The sequence below is a fragment of the Peromyscus maniculatus genome, chromosome 2 (assembly GCF_049852395.1).
Source record: "Peromyscus maniculatus bairdii isolate BWxNUB_F1_BW_parent chromosome 2, HU_Pman_BW_mat_3.1, whole genome shotgun sequence".
In the NCBI taxonomy this organism is placed as follows: Eukaryota; Metazoa; Chordata; class Mammalia; order Rodentia; family Cricetidae; genus Peromyscus; species Peromyscus maniculatus.
In genome coordinates this window covers 130,279,743-130,307,035 of record NC_134853.1, presented here as the reverse complement: position 1 = coordinate 130,307,035, position 27,293 = coordinate 130,279,743, and the positions used below count along the sequence as shown (strand labels likewise).

The 27,293-nt window shown below is 40.7% G+C and overlaps 1 protein-coding gene across 1 annotated transcript; it reads left to right on the top strand.

Moving 5' to 3' along the window:
• Window positions 1-359: 359 nt before the first annotated feature.
• On the top strand, window positions 360-26,139 carry Rnf11 (ring finger protein 11). The gene is made up of 3 exons (XM_006977762.4): window positions 360-566; window positions 22,202-22,371; window positions 24,678-26,139. Exons 1-3 carry the CDS (start codon window positions 444-446, stop codon window positions 24,847-24,849), a joined length of 465 nt encoding a protein of 154 aa, XP_006977824.1. The 5' UTR covers window positions 360-443; the 3' UTR covers window positions 24,850-26,139.
• Window positions 26,140-27,293: the final 1,154 nt, after the last annotated feature.

The following is a 27,293-nucleotide window of genomic DNA, read 5'->3' as shown; positions in this document are numbered from 1 at the left end:
GGCGGAGTAGGATGAGGCCCCAGGCCGCGGCTCCAGCGTCGGCAGGGGCAACAGCAGCTGAGGCAGCAGCTGAGGCAGCCGCGACGGCCGCGCCCCCCCCTCCTGACCTGGATTAGGCCCAGCAGCCCCGTGGCCGCCGCCGCCCCGCGGGGGGCGGGGTGGGGGAAGCGCTCCGTCTCCCCGCCCCCGCCCCCCTCCGGCTCCCGGCGCGACCCCGGTGCAGCCCCGCGGCCTAGCCTCGCGCCCCCTGCCCCGGGGGCTGGCATGAGCGGCCCCTCGGCGGCGCCGGGGCGCGGGGGAGCCGCCGCCTGAGCCCCGGGGCCTGCCGCCTCGGACCCCGCGGCGCCGAGAGCGAGCTCAGCGAGCGCTGAGTGTGCGGAGAGACCGGGGTCACGGCTTTCTTCCTCCCCCTAGATCTCACGCACACACCCCGGCCCCGGAAGATGGGGAACTGCCTCAAATCCCCGACCTCGGATGACATCTCCCTGCTTCACGAGTCTCAGTCCGACCGGGCTAGCTTTGGCGAGGGGACGGAGCCAGATCAGGAGCCGCCGCCGCCATATCAGGTAGGGGAGGGTGTGTGTGTGTGTCGGCGTGCGAGGGGAGGCGGCTCAGGCCCTCTGCCCTTGGCCTCCAGGGCCTAGCCTCGGGGGGCCTTGACCCCCTTCGGGGGCCGGCGGTGAGGGGGTCCGCTGCCCAGTCCCCGGACCAGAGACCGATCCTTCCTGCCTTCCCCTGGGGTGGCGTCTGGGGAAGGTGCTCTGTCCTTGAGTCCAGGAATCCAAGCGTGTGATCACATCCCCTTGGCCGGTGTCTGCGAGTTAGCTGGTGGAGTTAAGGATGACATGGTTTTCTTGCCTTTATGTCTGAGTTGTGTGATTTCCTCCGCCGACTGCCGGCAGGATTATGGCTTGTGGGTCGGTTGTCACCCCCCCCCCCACTCCTCCATATGTGTTTTCGTATATAATCCTCCCCACTCCTACCCTATCTTTGTTCATTGGTTCTGGTAGAACGTCCTTTTCACCATCCATTGGGGAGGTGGAATTCCAAGTGCGGATGTTAGCCCCTGCTTCATAAAGAGTTACTTGTTTATATATACATATGTGGTCATCTTAAGCTCCTCCTCTTTTTGCTCCACCCCTGTGACACACCTTTTAAATAAGTTGACTTAATAAAACCTTGATTATCTTGAACTTTAGGGACCTTTCCGCGTGACTTGGAAAACGCCATCTGCTACTAAAGGCCTCCTCTTTATCAAAGGTTCTTGAATGGGTCTTTCTAAATGATACTGAGTAAACTCCGTGGTGGGCTTGAATACAGTCTTTAGTATTTTCCTGAAGAGAGGTTGGTTTTCTAACTGGGCAGTGTCCTTTGTTTTTATGTGGTGACATCATTAGCGAGTTTAGTGTTTCCTCAATTCTGTGTAAACCAGTTTCTTATGTGGCAAAAAAAAAAAAAAAAAGTGATCATATATGCTGATTATTTTCTGACCCCTTCAGGGGTCTTTCAGGCACATTACTAGTCCAGTCTTCATGGTAGCCTTGCGGAAGCCTCTATATCAAGCTTACCAAACCAGGCTGTTGACAATTTTGTCTTCAAGACTCCAGGTGATCTTTCTGCTAGGAGCCTTTGCACCAAGGTTGCCCAGGTGAACATCTAATCCTCTTTAAGGACTCAGCTCAGTATCTGAAGTCCTGACATTCCCCTCCCTCCCTCCCTGAATTCCTGGACAAGTCCCCCACGAACCTTCTACACTTACATAAGCAATACTGGGCCTATAATAATTTAGTATCTTTGTTTAGGTAGTTGTGTGTCTTCTCATCCTTGAACTATGTGTTCCCCTCCCTTTGTATAAGCTGAATTTGGGACATTTTCCAGGTGCTTTTATACCCCATCATCTGACTCATAGTAGATGCTCAATAACTGAGATAAATGAAGAATAGAAGCTCTGTTCTCAATGTTTCATGCAATTTGTCAAATAAAAATGCAGTATTTACTGTATTTATGTACCCCATTTCTCCCAGTTTATTTAAATTGCTTCAGGAGCAGACTAATGCTAAATGAAATCTGGATGTTTTTTTTTTTTTTTTTTTTTTAAAGATTTATTTATTTATTATGTATACAGTGTTTTGCCTGCATGTATGCCGCAGGCCAGAAGAGGGCACCAGATCTCATTATAGATGGTTGTGAGCCACCATGTGGTTGCTGGGAATTGAACTCAGGATCTTTGGAAGAGCAGCCAGTGCTCTTAACCACTGAGCCATCTCTCCAGCCCCGAAATCTGGATGTTTTATCCGTAGCAGGAATTGAACTGAGAGCCCTGTACATGCTAGCAAAACACTACTACAGAGCTATAACTCTCATTTTTTTTTAAACTTGTTAGTGTCTCATGATGTCACCCAGACAGGCCTTGAACTTTTGTGCTATTGCCTCAGCCTTCAGAGCTGCCGGAATTAGAGACCTATACCACCAGGCCTCTCTTTGAGTTGTCTGTAGCTTACTGTTTCCCTCTCTACAATAGCTACTCAACAAATGTATTTATTTAGGTGTCATAAGCAAACTCCCCCCCCCCAAAAAAAAATCTATACTTCTTAGCCTCTTTCTAGGAAAATTGAATATTTGACTTGTTGCTTTCCTCTGTTGTCCTTAGAATAATTTTAGAGTTCATGGGAACTATATTTTGTCCTTTCCAGAGGGACTAGACAAATCATGATAGGTTTTGGCATTACCAGTACTTTTTGGGAATGTGTTATTTTTGACAGTGGAAATTGTATTGTGGTTGCCTTTTCCTGAAATGAATGACCCAGATACTGATATGCAAAGTTAGTATGAATCAAAAGAAAATGGTTGCCTTAAAAGATGAGACCATAAAAAGAAAACTTGAGTCTGGCGTCGTAGCTCATGCCTAGTACTTGGAAGGAAGGCTGAGGCGGGAGGATTGCTGACAGTCAGCTCTCATAGTGAGTTCTGTTTGTGTTCATCACTACATGGTGAGTTCTTTGCTGGTCTGGGCTGTAGAATGAGACCCTATCTCAAGAACTTTTAAAAGAAAGCTGTAGAAATAATAATATCCCCTTGAAGTTATAATATATTACTAATATTTGTTTTTACATGATTTGGGAAAGTAGTAGTCCAAAGTAAATTATTCATATCTGGGCTTTTTAAAAAGAAATATAGTATATAATTAACATAATAAACACAGTAGTGTTGACTTGTTTCTTTAAAGAATAGACTCAGGCTGGGCATGGTGGTATACACCTTCAATCCCAGTAGGAGGGAGGCGCAGGCGGGGCAGAAGTGGTGGATCTTGAGTTCCAGGCCAGCCTGGTTAATATATCAAGTTCCAGGCCAGCCAGGAATAAAGAAAAAAAAAAAAAATAGACTCAGTTAGTTGCAATAGGGCTTTAAATGGAAAATATCTGATTATGAAATTAAAGGAGCATGAGTTTGTATTCCTTTTCCCCTGTGACAAGTACTTAAAACACAGTTCTTGTATTTGTGTTGTACAGTATATAGGTATGCCAAGAGCTCTTTAAAGCAAAGGTCCAGCTCTTTCTACCGACAGTAACTGACAGACTGTATTTGGGCTTGATGTCCTGGATTGGACATGTACCTTAATGGTGGAGTACATGCTTAGTATGTGAGACCCTAGATTTCATATGTGCACCAGACAAAACCTAGCTCAAAGTAAACTAATTATGCACCATGATGACCAGCATTTGCATGGAGCCCTTATTTGTGTCTTGGGTGTTTGTTGTTGGGTGTCAGTTTCTTTGTTGTTGCTGATTTCTTTGTATTTTTTTGGTCTTTATTTCTTGTGTATTTTGAGACAGGGTCTCACTGAGACTTAAGCTCCTGACTCAGCCTCCTGAGTGTTGATTACAGGTATGAGCACCACACCAGGTTCTGCTTTTTCACCCTCTTCTCTGTACCATGTTCTCAACATAGTAGCTAGAGTAATGGGACCACAGTACTCTACTAAGCTCTTTAATGGATCCATGTTTAATTTTGGAGAAATTCTTAGTGTTTTCCTAAATCCTCTACCAGTTCTCTCCCTGGCCTCCTGACTGTTGTAAGATAGTCAAGGTCTCAGACCTTTGTCCTGTTTGTTATTTGACTGGATTACTCCCTAGGTTTCACTGTGAATGCATGACTGATTTCCTTACCTCCTTCAAGTTTTTACTTTTTGTTTTTGGTGGTGAGGGAAATTTTGGATGAGGGACTATACTAGAGATTACACACAGGGTCTCACACATGCTAGGCAAACACTTTGCTACATTCCTGAAACTTGATAAAAGCAGGGTCTCAGGTAGCCCAGGCTGGCTTCCAACTGGCTGTATAGCCAAGGATGGCCTTAAACTGATAATCAGAAGCCACCCAGGCATGGTAACACACCTGTAGTCTCTGGCTGAGGCAGGAAGATTAGTAGTTCAGGGTCAGCCTTGGCTGCCTGAGATTCTTGTCTCAAGGAAAAAAAAATAAACAAACAAACCTAAAAAGACAAATGCCAATAATATTAAATATAAGAATTGGTTTAAAACAATTATTGATTAAAATAATTTCACTTTTTGTCTTACATTTATTGTCTGCCACAAAGTATACATTTTATGGAAGAATGCTTGAAAGTATTGAAGTATTTAGTGTCTCAATTTGAGGGTGACACTCTGTTAAGGAGCTTATTACTGGGAGGTTATTATTGACTATATGTAGATAGGCATGTCTCAATTTTCAGCATTTGTAGATTGTCCTGACTTGTGTTGGTTCATCTTACAGTTTTAATGGTGTAAAAGTAATACCTAATAGTCTATGTTGTGAATTTTGATTTTTTTTTTCCTATACTAGTGAGATATTTTAAAATCTCAGGAGATTTTTGGTTTTTGAGACAAGGTCTTTATGTCTTCCAAGCCTTCTCAGAACACACTATATAGTCTTGGTTGACCTTGACTTCCTTCAGTAGCTTCCCACGTGCTGGGATCACAGGCTTGCACCACCACACCCTACTGTGTTACTACTCTTCTGTGATTCTAGGCAGCGGTCTTCAGCTCTCCTTCAGCCAGGGTATCACAAGGATAATTAAAGAACTGATACTATATTACTAAGCTCTGATGTTGGTAGGGAAGATAACACTAAATGTATCTTCAACCTAAGGATATTTTCAATTTACTGTGGGTTTATCAGCATTAACTTCACTATAGATCTTTAGTTTGGACTGGATTGTTTTGGAGACAGGATCTCATAGTGTATGGGCTGGCCTTGAACTTCAATCTTGCCTTGCCCTCTCAAGTGCTAGGATTTCAAGTGGGAGTCGTCATATCTAGCTAAGTTTGAGATGTACCAGTCATCTCTTGTCCTATACTTTTGGAGGTGGTGATAGACAGGGTCTGATACCATGATTTAGGCCAGTCCTAACTCAACAGGCCTTCTGCTTGCTTCAAGTATAGGTTTTCTTTTGTGAGTATGGTTGTGTGTGCATGTATGTCTGGAGGCTGGATGACAACCTTTGCTGTCATTGCTCAAATGCTGTCGCCTAGATTTTTTTTAGATAGGGTCTCATTGGTTTGGTGCAAGGTTGGCTGGCTAGGGAACCCCAGGGATCCACCTGTTTCCAGCTGCCCAGCTCTACCAAAGTCAGGTCACTCTGCTTATAGCAAGCACTCTACCATCTTTCCTTGAGTTTTAGACTCACATGGACCAGCTGTCAAATTCTGGCTTTAGTGCTTACAAGTAAAATGAAAAAGGACTTCACAAACAAGAAAACAACATTTATATTTGGATATTTTAATTATGATTGAAAAAGGCTTTTCTGTGTGTTCTGTATATGATCATTTGCATATATGAATAGAGATCAGAGATTCTCACTATTCAGGTTTTTGGTTTGGTTTGGTTTGGTTTGGTTTGGTTTGGTTTTTTTGTGACAGGGTTTCTTTGTAGTTTTGGTGCCTGTCTTGGATCTCGCTCTGTAGACCAGTCTGGCCTTGAACTCACAGAGATCCACCTGCCTCTGCCTCCTGAGTGCTGGGATCAAAAAGACGAGCTCCAGCCGGGCGGTGGTGGTGCACGCCTTTAATCCCAGCAGGGAGGCAGAGCCAGGTGGATCTCTGAGTTCAAGGCCAGCCTGGGCTACCAAGTGAGTTCCAGGAAAGGCGCAAAGCTACATAGAGAAACCCTGTCTCGAAAAACCAAAAAACCATTACTGCTGGCCTTTTGTTTTTTGCCTCTTTGTTTTTTGAAAGAGTCTTTGTGAGATAGTTTCTCTGTGTAGCCCTGGTTGGCCATCCTGAAACTCACCTTGTAGACTAGACTAGCCCTGAACTAACATACCCCGGCCTGTGCCTCCTAGTGCTGGGATTGAAGGTGTCGCTGGCGCCATCATGCCTAGCCCCATCTTACTTTTGAGATAAGTCTTTCAGAACCTGGACCTCATCAGTTTGGCTGAGCTTGATGTCCAAAGAGCTCCAGGCATCTATCTGTCCTTACCTTCCCAGCACTGAGATTACAAATGTACTGTGCCTTACTGTGCCCATTCAGCCTATATTTGAGTGGGTGCTGGTGATCCAAGTTCAGGCTCATATAGGTGAACTGAACCCACAGTCCAGAATAAGGCTCTCTTTAAAGTACATTTTTGTTGTTAAAGGCCTAGTCTAGAGGATTTGGAGAAATCCACAGTCCAGAATAAGGCTCTCTTTAAAGTACATTTTTGTTAAAGGCCTAGTCTAGAGGATTTGGAGAAATGATTCAGTGATTAAAAGCCTTTACGAAAAGGACCTTGATTTTGTTCCCAGCACATACATGGTGGATCACAATTGCCATAACAACAGTTTCAGGGGATCCAGTGCCCTCTTCTGGCCTCTGTGGGATCCTGCATGCATTTGGTATACAAACATAGGCACAAACAACTTTTTTTTTTAAGTCCAAGTCTGTCCTATATACTTACTAAAAAGTAGCTTCTGTTCTTTAAAAATCTAGACTATCAGGACTGGAGAAATGACTCAGCAGTTAAAAGCACTTACTGCTCCTGCCGGAGACCCAAATTCCATTTCCACCATCCACACTGGTCTGTGTGGTTTTCTGCATGTGTGTGGCTCACATACATAAAATATATTTCACTAAGTTGCCCTTGCTTGTCTGAAACTGGTTATGTAGAGCAGATAGCAGTCCAGAAGGTGTGTGCTGCCATACCCAGCTTAGCTGTTAGAGATTTCATAATTTTTGGTTTTCCAGATCAACTTCCTCAAATGAGAATGCTATATATATTAAACTTCAAATTTTCTCATTGATGTAGAGCACTGTAAATACTGTAGACATGCAGGAGGTGGAGCAGAAGTTCAAGGCCAGCCTGCATGACATCAGACCTTGTTTGAAAAACAAATCACAATAGCGACACCCAGTGACTGTTTGACTGGCTAGCATAGAAGTATCCCTTTTTCTTCTGTATTGTCATCAATTTAATTGAGATTCTCAATAATTCCTGCAACAATAGCTTAATTGATGTCTTCTCTACCCTTCCCTTCCTCTTTGCCCTAGATCAGATGTTTTGTGGATTAATCCTTAGTGGTTCTTTGTGACTAATCACTGATCTCTAAGTACTCAAAGTTGTGGTTTTACTCTATGCCTTTCTAGCCCTCTGTAGCCCTGTATTTTCTCTTATACAACTTGTAGTCCAACTAGACCGAACGGTGTTGCTTTCTCTTCTGATTTTTTTGTTGTGTGTGTGTGTGTGTGTATACACATGCGTGTGTGCCTGCCTGCTGAGAGGTGCAGAAGTCCACTTGCCTCTTGCACCATCACTCCATTTTGTTTTGTTTTGCTTAAGGAAAATTGTGTGCACACCCATACAACTCCGGGTGCACTTTTGTTATGGTATAGGTGTGATAATCAGAGGATAACTTTGCAGGTGTCTTCTTCCACTTTCATGGAGTTCAAGGATCAAACTTAAGATCTTCAGGCTTGCATGTTTGGTCCCAAGTGTCATTACCTCAAGCCATCTCACAGAACCCTGGCTTTTATTTGTGACAGTTGTTAAAGTTTTTGTTGTTTGTGTCTGACTTTGAACTGAGTCATTGAATTAAATGTTATTAAGGATGCCTGTTCCTTTAAGAGTAGGACAGTCTGTGTCAACAGTTTAATTCTAGAGCTAATTATAGAGTAATATGAGAAGATGGGGCAATGAGATGAGTTACTTGGTATAAAAAAATCTGAACTTGATTTTCCTTAATTTTTAGATAAAACTTGACTTTAGATCTCAAAATTTCATAAAATACTTGATATAGTACAGAGTCTTTTGTTTGTTTTTGAGGCAAGTTTTCTCTGTGTAGTCCTGGATGTCCTGGAACTCACTTTGTAGACCAGGCTGGCCTCAAATTAAGTTAAGAGGTTTACCTTCCTGTGCCTCCCAGTGCTGGGGTTCAAGGCATTTGAGAACATGCTCAGTAGATTTTTTTTTTCTGTGTGCCTGTTTGTGACAAGGTCTCAAGTAGCTCAGGCTGGACTTGAACTTGAAATGTAACTAGGAATGACTTCCAACTTCTAGTCATCCTACCTCCACCTCCCAAATGCTAGGATTATAGGCATATGCCATCATGCCCAGCATGCTTCTGTTTTTTCAGGGCTTTATTTCTAAATGGAAAAAAAGGATTACACATAGCTACTGTGAATTTTTTCTTCAAAAACACCCCAAACATGTGTCTTTTCTTTGCTTTCTTTTTCCTTAGTTGCTTTTTATTTTTCTTTGTTTTTCTTCACTATATTTTAGCCAGAGTGAATTCCAGAGATGGGGATAGTAATTGGAGGGTACTCACAGATATAATCAGAAAACAGGGTCTCTCTATTTGGGCCTGGGTGACCTAGAACTTACTATGTAGGACAGGCTGGCCTTAAATTCATAAGAGCTATTCGCCTGTCCCTTTCCAACTGCTGGTATTAAAGTTATGCAGCCAGCATACACACACACACACACACACACACACACACACACACACACACACACACACACAAAAGTGTGCAACCACCATGCACACGTACCTGTGCAGCCCCCCCCCCCAGGAAGAAATGATACATTTTTTGCTGTTTTCTGAGTATGTGTCTTCCAAGTATTGCCTTCAGATACAGGGTTAAAGATGATAGGTTTGATTCTGTATTCAAATAAGTTAGCAAGTAAATGAAGAGTTGTTAACAGGTGTTTTGACGTTATGATGTCATCTGAAAATGTGTTGGACCACATACAGCTGTCCTATGAAATGTGGCCATGGGATGCAGGTTGAACATGCAGGTTGCTTGGTTTAGTAGGTAGGCAGTTTGAGTTTGGAGGTAACTATAATGGTAACGATTATATGTAATATTACTAAACTATAAGCTTAAGTGATATTAAGGTGCTAAGTCTCATGTATTTGAAAACACAATGGGAAAATTGTGCTGTAAAATGTCTAGAAGTTTATTTCTTATGCTACTACTTAATGTTGGATTAGTAAATACAGGATTTTTAGATTCATTTTTCATTTTTCTTTTTGTGTGTGTGTGTGTGTGTGTGTGTGTGTGTGTGTGTGTGTGTGTGTGTGTTGGTGCTCATGGAGTCTAGAAGAGATCAGATCCCTTACAGCTGGAGTTAATCAGTTGTGAGCTGCCTGATGTAGGTTCCAGGAACCTAACACTTGTCTTCTGAAAGAGCAGTATGTAAGTGTTCTTAAATGCTGAGCCATATCTCCAGTCATACAAATATACCTTTTATTTAAATAACTAGCCTGGTGTGTGCTCTCAGGAGCCAGATAAATAATTACCTTGTTAGTTAACTGGAATGTATACAGGAAAGTAACTAAAGAATCTGAAAGTGTGGAAATGAGGAGTATCCCTCCAAATATATTTCTCAGTAGAAATTCTTTTTTTTTTTGGGTTTTTTGAGACAGGGTTTCTCTATGTAGCTTTGCGCCTTTCCTGGAACTCACTTGGTAGCCCAGGCTGGCCTCGAACTCACAGAGATCCGCCTGCTTCTGCCTCCCAAGTGCTGGGATAAAGGCGTGTGCCACCATCGCCCGGCACTCAGTAGAAATTCTTTAAACTTCTGAATATTTAAAAAAAAACATTCCTCAAATTTATTATTTCATGTGGGTTGGGATTGCATGTCAACTTGCAGGAGTTGGTTCTCTTCTATATGGGTTTTAGGGATCAAACTTAGGTCAGCATGCTTTCTTACCCACTGAGCCCACTGTATCCTCTTTCAGTATGTGTTAGACACCAAGGAGAAAGGAGAAGTGATGAATCCCTTACTTTCAAGGAATTAGCTGACACTTTAGTTCAGGAGGTAAGACTAGTATAAGACTAGTATGAAATTATTAGTATTAAATTGTTTAATATGGGCTTTTAAATTTTTTAATTATTTTACTCTGTGTATGAATGTGTTGTCTGCATGCATATGTGTACATCCCATGCATACTTGTTTGATCCCCTGGAACTGGGGTTACAGTATTTGAGCCATGTGTGGATGCTGGGAATGGAACCTGGGTCGTTTGCCAGAGAAACAAGTGCTCTTAGCTGCTTAGCCATCTCTAGTCCCTAATACAGACTTTTGAGTCTGGATAACTATATGACAGTGTAGTGAATCATGAATTTGCCATTTAGTTGGTGACGGCTTCCTATGGAACCTTACTATAAACGTGAATAAAAACAATTAAGGTGTCTTGGTTAGATAAGTTTACAGTTGCAAGAATTATCAGTAGGTGGAAGACATGAGTTAGAGTTCAGGGAGATGTAGAATCATGTGCAGTTAAAGGAACATATAAATGGGAATGTGGCTCAGTTCATTCATTGCTTACCTACAACAAAGCCTCTGGGCTCCATCATCAGCATCACATGTCCTAAGCTGTTTTGTACTGTTTTGACCACTTAACCACAAATACTTAAATAAATGAAAAATAATATATATATGCATACACACACATATTTTTAGGCATTTGAGACATGTTATTTATTTTGCTAATAAAAATAATAGCAATTGTTCTCCATATAATACTAAGAAAACGGAAAACCTGAGAGATTATATTAAGAGCTAGAACATAAAGATAACTCTTTTCCTGCTCTTACCCTACTTGTAAATAGGGCTAACATTTGTTTTGTGGTACCTGGGATTGAATCCTAGGGCTTTGTGAATGCTAGGCAAGCACTGTACTGCTAAGCTGCCATTGTTGTACTTTTAGAACATTTGAGGTATAAGTTTTCTTGAATGACTGGATTTTGTTTTGTTTTTTGAGATAGGGTTTCTCTGTGTAGCCCTGGCTATCTTGGAACTCGCTTTGTAGACCATGTTAGCCTTGAACTTAGAGATCCATCTACCTCTGCCTCCTGGAACTAAAGGGTGCGCGCTACCACCCAGTGATGACTGGATTTTTTGTTGAATCTTTTTTCATGTATTTACTATTTGGGGGAGTGACACATGTCACAGTCACATGTCACAGTCACATGTGAGGTCAGGATAACTTGCAGACCTTCTCTCTTCATGTGTTTTCTAGAGCCCAAACTCAGGTTTAAGAAAGGCTGGGCATGGTAACACCTTTAATCCCAGCATTTGGGAGGCAGAGCTAGATAGCTCTCTTAGTGAATTCCTGGACAGCCAGAGCTATGTAGAGAGACCCTGTCAAAAAAATATTTTAATTAAAAATTTAAAAAAAACTTTAAAATACAAAAAAGATTATAAAAACTTTAAGATAATTGTACTTAGTTGTACAGTTTTAACCAATTTATTTAAATCATGGAAAAGTGTGTCCCAGAATAAGCCTACTTTGTTTTTGAGATATAAAATTTCACTGTATGACCTAGGATTAGCTAGAATTGAGGACAATTCCCTTGCCCCAGTCTTGAAAGTACTGGGAGTACAGGGGTGCCAAGCCATGCCTGGCAAGCATAACTCTTTTTTTTTTCTTTTATTTTATTTTACAATACCATTCAGTTCTACATATCAGCCATGGGTTCCCCTGTTCTCCCCCCCTCCCCTTACCCCCAGCTCACCCCCCATTCCCACCTCCTCCAGGGCAAAGCCTCCCCCAGGACTGCGATCAACCTGGTAGACTCAGTCCAGGCAGGTCCAGTCCCCTCCTCCCAGACTGAGCCAAGCATCCCTGCATAAGCTCCAGGTTTCAAACAGCCAACTCATGCAATGAGCACAGGACTTGGTCCCACTGCCTAGTTGCCTCCCAAACTGATCAAGCCAATCAACTGTCACACCTATTCAGAGGGCCTGATCCAGCTGGGGACCCCTCAGCTTTTGGTTCATAGTTCATGTGTTTCCATTCATTTGGCTATTTTTTTTTCAATAATTGAGTAAAACCGAAATTTATTATAAGTCGTCCTAGGGACCTCTATGCTATATATATATATATATAGCCTCCATGGTTCTATGGGTTGTGGTCTGATTGTTCTTTATTTTATATCTAGAATCCACTTATGAGTGAGTACATACCATGACTGTCTTTCTGGGTTTGGGTCAACTCACTCAGGATGATTTTTCTTCTAGTTCCATCCATTTGCCTGCTTTCATTCAAATGTTCATTTTCATTCAAATTTCATTCAAATTTTATGCTTTCATTGTTTTTCTCTGTTGAGTAGTACTCTATTGTGTATATGTACCACATTTTTTTTCATCCATTCTTCCATTGACAGGCATCTAGGTTGTTTCCAGTTTCTGGCTATTACAAATAGTGCTGCTATGAACATAGCTGAGCATGTATCTTTATGGTATGAATCAGCATTCCTTGGGTATATGCCCAAGAGTAGGATGGCTGGGTCTTGAGGTAGTTCGATTCCTAATTTTCTGAGAAACCGCCATACTGATTTCCACAGCGGTTGTACAAGTTTACATACCCGCATAACTCCTTAAAAATGGCATTATTAAACCTTTCTCCCTTTAATCCTTTTGTGTTCATACATTGATAGTTCTGTTGATTAGGTTATAGCTTTCTTAAGTCATGGAATGAATCAACGTTGATTAGAGTTGGATTATCTCTTGCCAACTCATTGAATTGGTTCCTTTTTCAAGTGAATATTAAATCATTATATGTTGACTTTAATTACTTTTCATTAGAGCCTCTTTCTTGAATAGTCCCAAAGAATAATAGCGGGTTTTCTTGGGTGGATAGGGGAGTACTTACAGTGATGAAATGTGCTGCTTGATACTTAACATGGATTCATTATTCTGCCAATAATCCTAGCACTTCAGAAAAGGGTCAGGAGTTTAAGGCCAGCCTAAACCAAAATGACTGGGCATGGCAGTGCGCACCTCTACTCTGGGAGGCAGAGGCTGACTGAGTCTACGTGGCAAGTTCCAGGCCAGCCAGGGTTATATAATGAGACCTGTACCAAAAATGGGGAGGTGGTGGCTGGCGAAATGGCTCAGTGGTTAAAAGCACTTGCTTGCTTTCCCAAAGGACCTGAGTACACTTCTCAGCACCCAAGTTGGCGGTTTCCAATTATCTGTAACTCCAGCACCAATGGAACCAATGACTCAAAGCACCTTTACTCAGGCGTACATGCCCACACAGACATACATACACATGATTTAAAATAAATTTATATCTACTATATGTTGTAGAAACATATTTACATATATTTATAACTGAAGCTTATAGAGCTTAAGCAGCTTCTACTTTACATATTTGTTGCCACATTTAAATTTTTTTTAAACAGTTAATTTGGGTGCTGCATGAGTGTTGAGGTGGCAAACTCAGGTTCTGAGTCTTGATGGCAGGCAGCTTTCCTTTCTGAGCCACCTAACTATGTCTGCCACATAGGTTTTTAAAGCCTTATAAAGGTATATACCATATACTTCACCTGTTTTGTCTATAGTTAATTTTGTTTAGAATTATGCAGCCATTTCCAGTCAGTTTTAGATTTTTTTTTTGTTTTGTTTTTTTGTTTTTTGAGACAGGGTTTCTCTGTAGCTTTGGAGCCTGTCCTGGACTAGCTCTGTAGACCAGGCTGGCCTCGAACTGACAGAGATCCACCTGCCTCTGCCTCCTGAGTGCTGGGATTACAGGCGTTACAGATTTGCTCATTTAGGACAGATCATACAAATTGGCTCTGATTAATGTTGTCCTTTGTGGATTATTGTTGTTTGGTGGGCTTTTTGTTTTGTTTGCTGTCATTTGCTTTTTGTTAGACAGGGTCTCCATTATGTTTCCCTGGCTGTTCTGGTTAGAACTCACCCTGTAGACCAGGCAGGTCTGGAACTGACAGAGATCCACCTGCCTCTGCCGGGATTAAAGGGGTGTGCCACCAAGCTGGGCTTGATTCTTATTTGTAATTGTTTGGTCTAGGCTAGCCTGGACCTCACTCTGTCACTCAAGATGATATTGAATTGTATCTTGTTTGTTTGTTTGTTTGTTTCTTTGTTTGTTCGAGACAGAGTTTCTCTGTAGTTTTGGTGCCTGTCCTGGATCTCACTCTGTAGACCAGGCTGGCCTTGAACTCAAAGAGATCTGCCTGGCTCTGCCTCCTGAGTGCTGGAATTAAAGGCATGGGCCACCACTGCCCAGCTTTAGTAAATTTTTTAAATATAATTTTTGATTAAAATAATATCCTCCCTCCAGCCCCTCCCATGTCTCTCCAGCTCCATCTCAAATTCATGGCCTCTTTATTCTTGTTACATATATTCTATATATAAATACAAATATGTAAATACAACCCTCGGAGGTTATGTTCAGTGTTGCTCTATATATAGGATTTTCAGGGCTAACCATTTGGAGTTGGATAGCCAATTAGAGGCACATCCTTGTTGAAGACATCTTTATCAGCTGTCACAAGTTGCCTATAGTTCTTTATCAAGGGATGAGGCCTGGTGAGAATTCTTCCTTCCATGTTAGCATGTCTTCCCCCCCCCCAAAAAAAAAAAACAACAGTTTTTCAAAAGGTAGTAGTATATCCACTTGTCAACCTAAAAAGTGAAACTCTCCTTTCTCTATCATACAAAAATTAATGCTCCATATACATAAATGTAAGAGCTACCTTCGAAGCTATGCAGTATTGGTGGTAGGTGGGTGTGGGGGTTGTTAATAGGAATTCCCATACAGACTGGACTACAGAAAAACAAAACCAAACTAAAACCCAACAATACAACTCAAAAAACAAAGTATAACCTCATGGCCTTGGGTTAGACAAAACTTACTTAGATCTGATGCCAAAAGTTCAAGTGACAAAAAAATAAGTTTGTCTCATCAAAATTAAAAACTTGTGCCTTCGTGGCTAGAGGTATAAGTTCAGTGGGTGAGCGCTTGTTTGGCATGTTCAAAGCCCTGGGTAAGATCCCTAGCACCTTCAGCAAAAGAAAAGGAAACATGCACTACTATTTTGACTTCTTCTATTAGAATAAAACTCGAGAGTTAAATATTAGGGCATAAACCTCAGAGATCGACGGAGCAATGTAGAAATGATCACCTGCTCTCTTCTCCACCTTCCCTGATTGAAAAGCCCGTGCATCTTCCTTGCCCTCCTTATTCCTCCCATGTGTCCCTTTAGCTTCCTCTGAGTCCACCAGAAAAATGGTCCACTCCAGCCAGCTGAATGTGACTCTGCCCTCCAACCAAGGTTGACTCAGTCAGCAGTCTCAGAGCAGTAATAAACAAATCTCCTGCAACATACTACAAAGAGTAATAGGTGAAAAGATCCATAGAAGGCAAGAAAATGTTTGCAAGTCATTTCTCTAGACAGTGTTATTTGGCCTATAAAAAACATGGACCTAATTTTTAAAAAGAACAGCCAACAGCCGGGCAGTGGTGGCGCACGCCTTTAATCCCAGCACTCGGGAGGCAGAGCCAGGCGGATCTCTGTGAGTTCGAGGCCAGCCTGGTCTCCAAAGTGAGTTCCAGGAAAGGCGCAAAGCTACACAGAGAAACCCTGTCTCGAAAAACAAAACAAAACAAAACAAAAAAAGAACAGCCAACAAACCAAAAGATGATTAACACTGTTCACAATCAGCTACCATTTCATACCTACTAGAGTGGTTAAAATAAAATGACAAATAGGTTTTGGTGATGAAGAGGAGAAAATTGGGACTATCACCTATTCATTCTTGGTGTAAATTCAGAGTGGTACTGGTGCTTTGGAAAATGGCAGTTCTTCAAAAGCTTATGGAGAGTTTCACTCTTGTGTACCAGAGAAATGTCCAAAGTCTTGTAAGTGAATTTTCGTAATAGTATGATTTTATGATAGCATCTAAATCTGAACAACCCCAATGCCTATCAGTGACTATGCTATATTATACTATGTGGTATATCCAGAGGATAGAATAGCAATCAAAAAGAAAAGAAAAAGTACAGTTCTAATACATGCTGGAGTGTAGGTGAACTTTGAAAGCATTCTAAGTGAAAGGCCTACCACAAAAATAGGTGTAGTGTTTTTTTGATTTTTGTTTGTATTTTCTCTCTCTTTAAGACAGTATTTCATACTGTAGCCCAAGTTAGCATAGAATTCACTATGCTCAGGCAGGCCTTGAACTCAGTCCTTCTGCCTCAGGCTTCTGGTACTGGAATGGAAGGCATGAGCCCACTACACCAGACAAAAGGTCATATAATATAATTCTGTCTACAGGAAATGCTCAAAACAGGCAAATCGATAGCTAGGTAATGAATGCAGGATTTCTGTTAAGGGGGAGAAATTCTCTAAAATTGGCTGATAATTACATAATTTTATGAACATGAAAGCCTACAAAATAGTATTTAATTGTGTATGTGTGTGTGGGGGGGGGGAGATGCCTAAATACACATTTGTTTTATTTTGTGTGGAGAGGGAATGGGGGACAGGGTGGGAAGTAAGTGTACTATGGCCCATGTGTGAGGTTAGAGGATAACATTTAGAAATAAGTTCTCTCCTTTACCATGTGGTTCCTGGGTAGTCTGACTGGGTTTGACAGGCAAAGTGACAAATTCCTTCAGTTGTTGAGTCATCCCTCTAGCTCTGAAATTAATTTTAGACAGTATCTCACTGTGTATCTCTGTTCTAGATAGAACTCACTGTATAGACCAGACTGGTCTTAAACTCACAGATCTGCCTGGGTCTGCTTCCCAAGCACTGGGATTAAAGGCGTGCACCACCATGCCTGACTGCAGTTGTTTCTTAATATGTCTGAATGGGTATGTACAGGTATGTGCAGGTACCCACAGAGGTCAGAAGAGAGCATCATAGCCCCTGGAGGTACAGGCAGTTGTGAGCTCCCCCAAAAGGATGTTGGGAACTGAACTTGAGTCCTCTGCATGTACTCAGAATGTTAACTGTTGAGTCATCTCTAGCCCCTAAACGTGATAAAATGAGGCTGAGGCTATGGTTCAGATGGTAGAGTTCTTGTTTGCTTAACCTAAGTGAAGATCGGAATGTGAGGATGTGTTGGACACTAATCTTAGATGTAGCACACGACTGATCTCAACAACTCAGGATATAGAAGCAGGAGGATCAGAAGTTCATCCTTGGCTACTAAACAGTCTAGGCTACATGAGACCCTGCCTTAAAGAAAAAACATCAGCCCACCTCCCTGGTTGGAGTGCTCTTTTTCAGACATGCAAATAATCTGGCTTATATCATTAAATGTAAAGTAATGTTTTAGTATCATAGATGATGTGCAGGCTTTTATTTCTCCATGTATGTATCATTGGGGACCTACATATAAATGTAATCTTGCTTTGTTGGGGTCCTCCCCCCCTTTTATGGTCAAAATTAATGAATCATCTGGACTAAAATATACACTGAGACCAACTATTTCAAATCTTCCTTTTTATGGCCTTAAGTGTAAGTCTGGCAAAATTTAGAGAAAACATTCCCAGTAAGAGACTGCAGCTGGAGAGGAGGTGGTGCCAGCAGCAGCGTGTAAGGAGAAAAATCAAGAGTGAGCTCTTATTTCCTACTGGCTGAAAATATACAGCTGTTGGTGACAGGCTGCATTCTTTAGTAGTGACTTTATTTTTCCTTCACCAGAAGCCAGACTTGTACTATTTCCAGCCTTGGATATTATTTAGGCATGTCCCCATTGCATTGTTTTAGTTTCGGAAATTGTATCATACTCTCTAGCTTGAATAAAACAACTTTTGAGAGAGGGTCTCGTGTAACATGAGCTGTCCTCAAACTTGCTGTGTGGCCAAGGATGACCTTGAACTTCTGATTCTCCTGCCTCCATCTGAATTGCAGGGGTTACAGGTATATTCTACCATGCTGGAATTGAATCCAGCTTTATAGTGCTGACACATTTTACATTTTCTCTTTTGGGGGGTGGAGGGGCAGGACTTGAACAGGGGTGGTTGTCCTGGAACACACTGTGTTGACCAGGCTGGCCTCAAACTCACAGATCCTTCTTCCTCTGCCTCCCAAATGCTAGGATTAAAAGCACGCATTATGTTTTCATTTGTTTCTTTCTTGATTTATGTTAGAGCCCCAAAGTATTATTGACAACATTTGTCATTCTATATAGATGCTTTATTATATATAACAAGGATCTAGAAATGTAGTTTGACCTAAGCATGTACAAGGCCATGGGTTTGATCTCCAGCATCCAGCACAACAACAAATGTTATATAGAATTTTCTTAGTGTGTCAGAACCTGCTTTTTTTGAGAGAGGGTGGTTATCTAACCCTATCATTTCTCTTTGCCCTGTCTGAGCATACTTAATCAACATATTTTACTGTCTTCTGTCCAATTTATATTGTATTTTCTATAATGCTTCATTTTTCTAGAGGAACATTTTAATTTAAAATTGTCCCTTTAGGACAGTGGTGGTGCACGCCTTTAATCCCAGCACTCAGGAGGCAGAGCCAGGCTGATCTCTGTGAGTTCGAGGCCAGCCTGGTCTACAGTGTGAGATCCAGGACAGGCACCAGAACTACACAATGAAACCCTGTCTCAAAAAAAAAAAATTATCCCTTTAGGGTAAATACTTTTCAACTCCCCACCCCCAATGCAGATTCATGTGAGAAATCAAACAAAACATTAAAGAAACTACGGTTTTGAAATATGTTTGCTTCTCCAGTTACAAATTATGAATTCCACATTATCTCAAAAATTGGATTTGTAGAACAGATCTGTTTCCTATCAGTGATGGTTGGATAAGACTATATAATACAGTGCTTGGGAAGCTAAAACTGGAGTCCAACCTGGGCTTACCTATCAAGACTCTATCTCAGAAAGGGGGGAGTTGGGGGCATGAGATGGCTCAGCAAGTAATAGGTATGCCAGATGTGAGGACGTGTTCAGTCCCCTGGACCCACATAGTGGAAGGAGAAGACCAACTCCCCCAGTTGTTCTCTGACCTCAGACGTAAACACTAAATACAGAAATACACGTAAAGGGAAAGAAATCAGTACAATAAAGGGAAAGGAGGGAGTTAGAGGAATCAGAGGATGAACTAGCCACCTTGGGTGACTAAATGAGGTCATCATAGAGTGGCCTAGATACTGAGCACCTGTATATTTATGCTTTTCTTACCTCTTATTTATCTTTATCTACTTGAGATAGGTTTGCACTATGTATCCCTGGCTAACCTAGAACTTGTTATATAGATCAGACTGGTCTTAAGCTGGAAGCAATCTTTCCTCTACTTCCCCTGTGCTAGGATTATACGTATGTACCACACCACTTGCTAATATAACAGTCTTTAAAAAAAAAAAAAAAACTGGTTTGCTGTCTAGAACCCTAAGGTTCAGAGGTATTAAGTAATATTCCAAAATCATGTTTAAGTGCCAGGTCTAAAATTGTATTAAATTTTCTCTTTTTCATTATACTTCTCTGTCTTTAACCCAGATAGACAGCTTGGAATTTCTCAGTTGAGAAGGTTGTAGAAGCAGCAGAAATATAGTTTGCTTTTGGACCCAAGTTAAATCTAAAGCAGTAAGCCAGGCATTGTCACTTGGAGAAGAAATGCTGATTGTAATTTGCATCAAGTTTTCCCTTTTGCTTTTAGTCTAAAGTGCCTTAGTCTAAATCATTAATTTTTTAATGACATGTTGCAAAATTCTGATGTTATGTGAATACCTTAAATTTTCAATTTTTTTTTTTTGGTTGTTTTTTCGAGACAGGGTTTCTCTGTAGCTTTGGCCTTTCCTGGAACTCACTCTGTAGCCCAGGCTGGCCTTGAACTCACAGAGATCCTCCTGCCTCTGCCTCCCTAGTGAACCTAGAGCAGTGGTTCTCAACCTTCCTAATGCTGCCACTCTTTAATACAGTTCCTCATGTTGTGGTGACCTCCCCCCAACCTAACATTATTATTTTTTGTTTTTGTTTTTCGAGATGGTTTCTCTGTGTAGTTTTGGTGCCTGTCCTGGAACTCACTCTGTAGACCAGGTTGGCCTCGAACTCACAGAGATCCACCTGCCTCTGCCTCCCAGGTGCTAGGATTAAAGGTGTGTGCCACCACCGCCAGGCAGATTTTCAATAATGTAGCTTGTAATGTTTGAGTTGGAATTATATGCCTAGGACATGATAATTACTGGTAGTCCAAACACAAAGTAACTATCTTTGTATTCTTAGATAGAGATGGTTACAGCCAGTGGACTTAGGTTATTCTTGTGGAGATAGGTATCCAAGGACCTTTCCAATCAGTAGTAGCCAGTCTCCAAGTATGTTTTGGCAAACTATCTCTACTGATGATTTATGCTTATACAGACTTTTGAAGGCCAGATTTAGTTCGATTTTATAAAATGGTTTATAATTATCTTTCTGTGCTGTTTCCTTGTATATAGGAAATGATTAATTGGTAAACATTTAAGGTTTGCATTTTGAGGTAGGAGGAGGCGGCAGAAGTGACCACCATTTTCAGTCACTCCTAAAAATATACTTCAAAACAAAACCAAAAGACTCAAGTGTTGTGGCTTGAACTCAAGCTTTAACTAGATATTTAACAATGGGCTGTAGAGTTCAGGAAATGTTTGATACAATAAACTGAAATAAATCCCTGGGGTAGGTAACTTTTTAGTAGACTTTTTGTTTCATCTTATCAAAGACCATTCTATACAGAGGAGCAGAGCCTGTGCAGGGTGGAGTTAGCCTTTAATCCCAGCAGAGGCAGATGAAGTTGGAGGCTACCCTGGTCTACATAGAGAAACCTTGGCTTAAACCAGAAAGATGACAAGAAACAGGAGCAAATATAGACATAGTCCTTGTCATGGATGATTTTATAAGTTTACTTTCACTAAAATCCAATGAATCTTTTTTTTTTCCTTCAATTTTTTGAGTCAAAGTCTTCACTGTGTAGCCCAGGCTAGCCTCTACTCACCCTGTAGCCCTAGCTGGCCTTGATTCTCAATCTCTGTTGGGATTAAAGGTATGTGAAACCACATCTGCCTCCAGTACATTTCTTCTTATTGATTTTGAAATGCTGTTCTGCAGTCATAGAGTATCAGACTTGTAATCCTAGCCGATACATACTTAAGCTTTCAGGTGTATTAATGTATAGTGGTAAGGACAACACTTAAAGTCCCCATTTAACTTTTATAGTGACCCTCTTTAAACATGAGAAGTTGAGGCACAGATGTTAAATAACTTGGTCAATGCTGTACGTAGTTAATAAGCATCATAGTAGGACTTGTCTGCATTGAAATTTGTTTACACTTTGAAGTATGTCTAAGATGAAGATGCTCATATTCTCAGTTACAGTGGTAAAGGGTAACTCCCATTTTTTATCATAGACAAGTGTCTAAAGTCAGTGAGATACTACAGTTAAGACTGCTGCATGTTTATCCAGCCTCCCACTTATCTCAGGGCCCATTTTCCTTCTCTGGGTTGTAACTAGAGTTTTCCTGCCTTGCCCACAGTCAGGACAAATCTTTGTCACCCACCAGTCCCACAGCTGCTCAGACCCAACCAAGTAAACACAGAGACTTATATTGCTTACAAACTGTATGGCCGTGGCAGGCTTCTTACTAACTGTTCTTATAGCTTAAATTAATCCATTTCCATAAATCTATACCTTGCCACATGGCTCATGGCTTACCAGCATCTTCACATGCTGCTTGTCATGGCGGTGGCTGGCAGTGACTCCTCCCGCCTTCCTGTTCTTTCTTTTCTCCTCTCTGTTAGTCCCGCCTATACTTCCTGCCTAGGCATTGGCCAATCAGTGTTTTATTTATTGACCAATCAGAGTAATTTGGCATACAGACCATCCCACAGCACTGGGTAAGTAATTTAATACACCCCAGAAAATGAGTTTTAAAATACCAATTTTTTCCCTGCACTTTTCATATTTAGGAACAAGTTCCCGTTCCCGTCTATCATCCAACACCTAGCCAGACTCGGCTAGCAACTCAGCTGACTGAAGAGGAACAAATTAGAATAGCTCAGAGAATAGGCCTTATACAGCATCTGCCTAAAGGAGTTTACGACCCTGGAAGAGATGGATCAGAAAAAAAGATCCGAGAGTAAGTAGTAATTTTATATATTTTAGAGATTTGTATGTAGCTCTTTCTTTTTTTAAAATGATACTGGAGATTGAACCTAGGTGTTCTACCACTAAACTGTTTTCAACCATAAACTTTAGCTTTTGGAATTTGCCTTTTTCTTGTTTATTTAGGAATTCTATGAAATTCTATATTGGGAAACCCAAGTTAAATGTAGCAATAAAGGAGAAGTCTTGCATTCTGATCATTATAGTTGCTTGTTGTCCATTTAGATGACAGTTAAAACTATTTACCTGTGTAAATGTGATGTTTCTGTTAGCTTATTTTATGAAAGTGATTTGTCAGTTTTCCAAGGAGTTAAACTTTTGTAAAGAAATAGGAGTTAAACCTTTTTTAAACTCTGAACTAAGGTTCTAGGCAGTTATACCCCCACCCCACGCCAAACAATACTAGAGCATTAGGCACAAAATGTTTACTTATTGAGGAGTAAAAATATAAACTATATAAATGGCCAACAATGGAGGTATAGTTAAGTAAATTGTGAATCAGAAATACTTTATTAGCCAGGCATGTTGCCACACGCCTTTAATCCCAGCACTTTAGGGTGGCAGAGGCAGGCAGATCTCTGAATTTGAGGCCAGCCTGGTCTACATAATGAACTCCAGGACAGCACAAAGAAACCCTATCTCAAAAAAAATTTTTTTTTTCCTTAGGCCATATGGCTGTATTATTTTTCTCATTGTTTGATAAAGTAACTGACACAAGCAGTTTAAGGGAGGGGCTTCATTCTAACTCATGACTTCAGGGAACCCCCAGTCTCTCAAGGTGGGAACGGCATGGCAGCAGGAATTCCTCTTGTCTGTGTTGGTGGGACTGTGAGGAAGCTGAGGACTAGAATGGAGCAAGGGTGTTAGGAACTTTCTGCCACAGTGGGAAAACACTGACTGAAGCTACTCCAAGGAGAGTTATTTGGCTTAGAGGTTACTGTCCATCATCCAGGGGAGTTAAGACAGGAACTGAAGCAGAGGCCATGGAGGAATGATGCTTACTGGCTTACTCCCAACATGGCTTGCTCAGTTTGCTTTCTTATACCACCCAGGACCACCTGCCCAGGGGTAGCACTGCTCACAGTGATCCAGACCCTCCCACATCAGTCTTAATAAAGAAAATGCCTCTGTAGACATGCACTCTGACAGGCCAGTCTGGAGGAATTCTCTCAGAAGTGGTTCCCTCAAAAAGCTAACCAGCATAGATGGCTAGACTATATAGCCTTCAAGGCCTGTCCTTGACTGGCCTATGTAAAGGTTTTATTTGCCAAACGGTGTCATAGCTGGGGTCCATGTATTCAAACACAAGTCAGTGGGAGGACAGTTTGTCATCAGCCTCAACCATTGAAACTGTTTAAAAGTTTTTAGTGATAGGAGAGAATTCTTTCATAACTTCTGAAAGTTTTTCCAAGCCTGATGAGGAATTTTATTGTCTTGATTTAATAGGGACAGCTATTTTGAGAAAGATCCTTACCAACACAGACCATCTAATTTACTGGGATGATGTTTGTCTGTGTGAGCTATAGCACCGTTTAATTAATCCTGGTACTGAAGAGCAAAGTCTGCAAAGCACTAGCTTTGAACCTCTGTAGAATTGGATTTCTTCTTAAACCTATAGAAAAGAGCAGTGGATTTGAAAGTGTTAAAGGAGACAGTTTTAGTTTAGAGCATCGATGGGAGTAGACTGGAATTAGTCATTCTGGTTTTGCTTTATTTTTGAGACAGTCTTTCACTCAATAGCCCTGGCTGGCCAAACTCACAGAGATCCACCTGCTTCTTTCAGTCTCCAGAGTACTAGAATTATAAGCGTGCACCACCACTCCAGGCCCAGTCATTCTGTTTTTACATGTCATTGTTAATGAATACTACTCCTGTTTACTCTGAAAAATCAGTGCAAGGAAACAGTTGATCTAATTTCCTACCTAAAACATCATAGTCTCCTGTAATATGTAACTATTTTTAGACACAGCATGAGTTTGATCCTTAATGCAGTCTGTTTTTCTTTGCTCAGTTAGTTGCTCTCAAGGCTTATAAATTAACAAAAGATCAAAATAGAAGAATATTGATGGGTCAGTGCATGTTAGGAAAATTTCAGTTTGCATGCTTTGGTAATGAGTTAACAGGGGAAGTTTTTAAAAAAACATTTTAAAGATTTATTTATTTTTGGTGTGTGTTTTGCTTGTGTGTGTGTGTTCATTTGGGTTAACACTGTCTTTGTAAAGACTATTCTGGGATAGGCCACTTATGTGAAATTTTCTGATTTCTTCCTTGTCCCTATAGGTGTGTGATCTGTATGATGGACTTTGTTTATGGGGACCCAATCCGATTTCTGCCGTGCATGCACATCTATCATCTGGACTGTATAGATGACTGGCTGATGAGATCCTTCACGTGCCCCTCCTGCATGGAGCCGGTTGATGCAGCTCTGCTCTCATCCTATGAGACTAACTGAGCCAGGGTCTCTGTCGGACTTCAAGTGAACCATCATTTTTGGTGGTTCTGATCTTTTGTCACTGAGCCCAAAGAGCCAGGGATTAGGAATTAAGATCATGCACAAAAGTTTCCTAAAAATTCCTGGATGGCTGCAGATGTTGAGGAAAGTATGTGATATTTTAGAAACTTACGGGAAAGTAGGATGGATGGTATTTTTATGTAAAGCCTTGACCCAGTGTTTAAAATATAATTGTTATTAGACCTTGTTCTTGCTCCAGTACATAGGAATTGTGTAAAGTGTTACAGCAACTGTACATGTTTAAATGTGTGTGTATTGAAGATTAGGAAAAAGATAGTTGTTATTTTTCTTCCTAAATGAGATAAGTTTCTTCTCCCTTCCACCCAAATTCTTTTCTGAAAAGTTACTGGCATTTGGGTCAAGGTTTTATTAAAAGCTACATTTTATAACACTGGCACAAAAAAAGTAGTTTTAAGCTTGTTTGCACAGTTCTTTTTTTCCATTGGAAATGGAATTCATTGCCTTAGGTCTTTTTAAATAGTGTATTATTATCGTTGGGGCTGGCTCTATGCTTGAAAACCAGTTTATTTATAACCTGTTGTAAGTGCTATATTCTGTTTGCAGTTAGGAAATGCAGAATTCAAAGTGATCTCCTAGCTTGTAAGCAAACTGAGATGCACTATCCCTTTTCTATTAAAAATGAGTTGATGTGTCAGGAAACCAACACTAGCAAAGTGGATTTGATATCCCCTTCCTTGTGTGTCTTATCTTATTGTTTTGGTTGTTAATATGGTGATAATTAAGTCAAGTTGAAATTTAAATATTAATATTTCTGATTTATTGACCTTTGAACTATGCCACCATGCTTATGTAAAAATGAAGGTGGCACCATGGTGAAACTTAACAAGAAGTAGTTTTCAGCTGTAACAGTTTTGATTCTCTTTCCTGTGACCTCTTTCCCCGCTGTCTGGAACCATAGCAAAAGGATACTGCATCTCTTGTTACTGTAGTGCTGAGGTTATTGAAGTTACAGAAACACATCTAGTCTGTTTCTTAGGAAGGTGTCCGTTAAGTCTTGCTGGGTGACTGACAAGAAAGGTAAATGTGTTTCATGTTTCGCACACCAATGCAGCAGGATTTGTATAACCATATGACTTCATAGTTGTGATCTCAAAGGAACTTCTCCTTTCCTTTTTCTTGCAATTAATGTAAGAATACTCTAAGTCTCTAAACTTCTGAAGTGTTAGAGGTAGAGATGGTCTAGTAAAGATGTAATGTTTTATCCATTTAGCATGTGTTTATTTCGCCTTCTGTTCTCAAGGTGATTTGTTCCTTCGACTCAGTGATATTATAGTTAAAAATGATGAGCAAAAGTGCTCTCCACCTAACAGATCAGAAGTGGTTCTTTTGTATTGTGTTGAGTATTTGACTAACACTTTTTTACATTCAGAAGTTTCTTGAAGGTTCTTCATAACTGCATTATAGAAGACATTGTGTCATATACAGTTCATTGACATTCAGCCGAAGCGTTCACACGCTGCTTATTTTCCCGATGAACCCCATGATGGAAAGACTTAAAGATGACTTGGGAAATACTGAAACTAGATTATCAGGTTCTGTTCAATTGTTACATACATCTTGCTTAATTTCTGTTTATTAATTTATATCCACCCAATTATAAAGTAAATTTGGAGGAAACAGCTGAAGTTGTGCTATATTTTCAGTGATAATTCTTTTTTAATTCTTATATTTTCTAATTATATACATTTGTGTCATCAAGTCTTATAGTCAGACTTTTCCCCTAGGTTCTCAAAATTAGTAAATGAGCTTTTCCCAGTTGTCTTTCATGTTGCAGTCTTTGGTTAAAGCAAAAACAAAAACAAAAGCTCTGCCTCAGGGGCCGGTACAGAACCGCATGCTTTTGGGTGTTTCCTGTCTTTAACTTTATTCTGCACATACCATGTTAAGAACCATCAATTTTGAAGTCTACTAAATGGTTAAAATTATAATATAGCCACAAAGGGCTTAGAGAGCTGGTTACACATTTCCCAGAATATCTAATCCTTAAAAAAAAAAAATCACACATAAGCTTAGTTACTTTCAAGTTATGCATGTATATATGGGTTTGTTTGGGTTTTTTTTTTTTTTTTTTTTTTTTTTGAGAAGTCTTTATTCTTGCTTTACCAAAAAAGTGATTTTTGTTCTGTATTTCTATGTGTGTGTCAGGCAAAATAGGCAGGTCAGCTTAGGGTCAGCCTTTATATAGTAGTGAAAATTCAGGTTTCATCCCAAATCATTTTCTTAGGGAAGTATTTTTCATTACTTTGTATTTACTGCCATCTAACCACACTCATAGAAACTGGGTAGCTTTAAAGCGTCCTAAACTAAGTAGGTGTAGCCTGTTTAGAAACGGGCAAGATCTGTTCCAGCCTGGCTACACAGGC

Excerpts from the sequence above, each read along its gene's own strand:
- Rnf11 (XM_006977762.4), top strand. The coding sequence starts at position 444 with ATGGGGAACTGCCTCAAATCCCCGACCTCGGATGACATCTCCCTGCTT. Across the intron at positions 567-22,201 it reads AGCCGCCGCCGCCATATCAG|GAACAAGTTCCCGTTCCCGT; the intron begins GTAGGGGAGGGT and ends TTTCATATTTAG. Across the intron at positions 22,372-24,677 it reads TCAGAAAAAAAGATCCGAGA|GTGTGTGATCTGTATGATGG; the intron begins GTAAGTAGTAAT and ends TTGTCCCTATAG.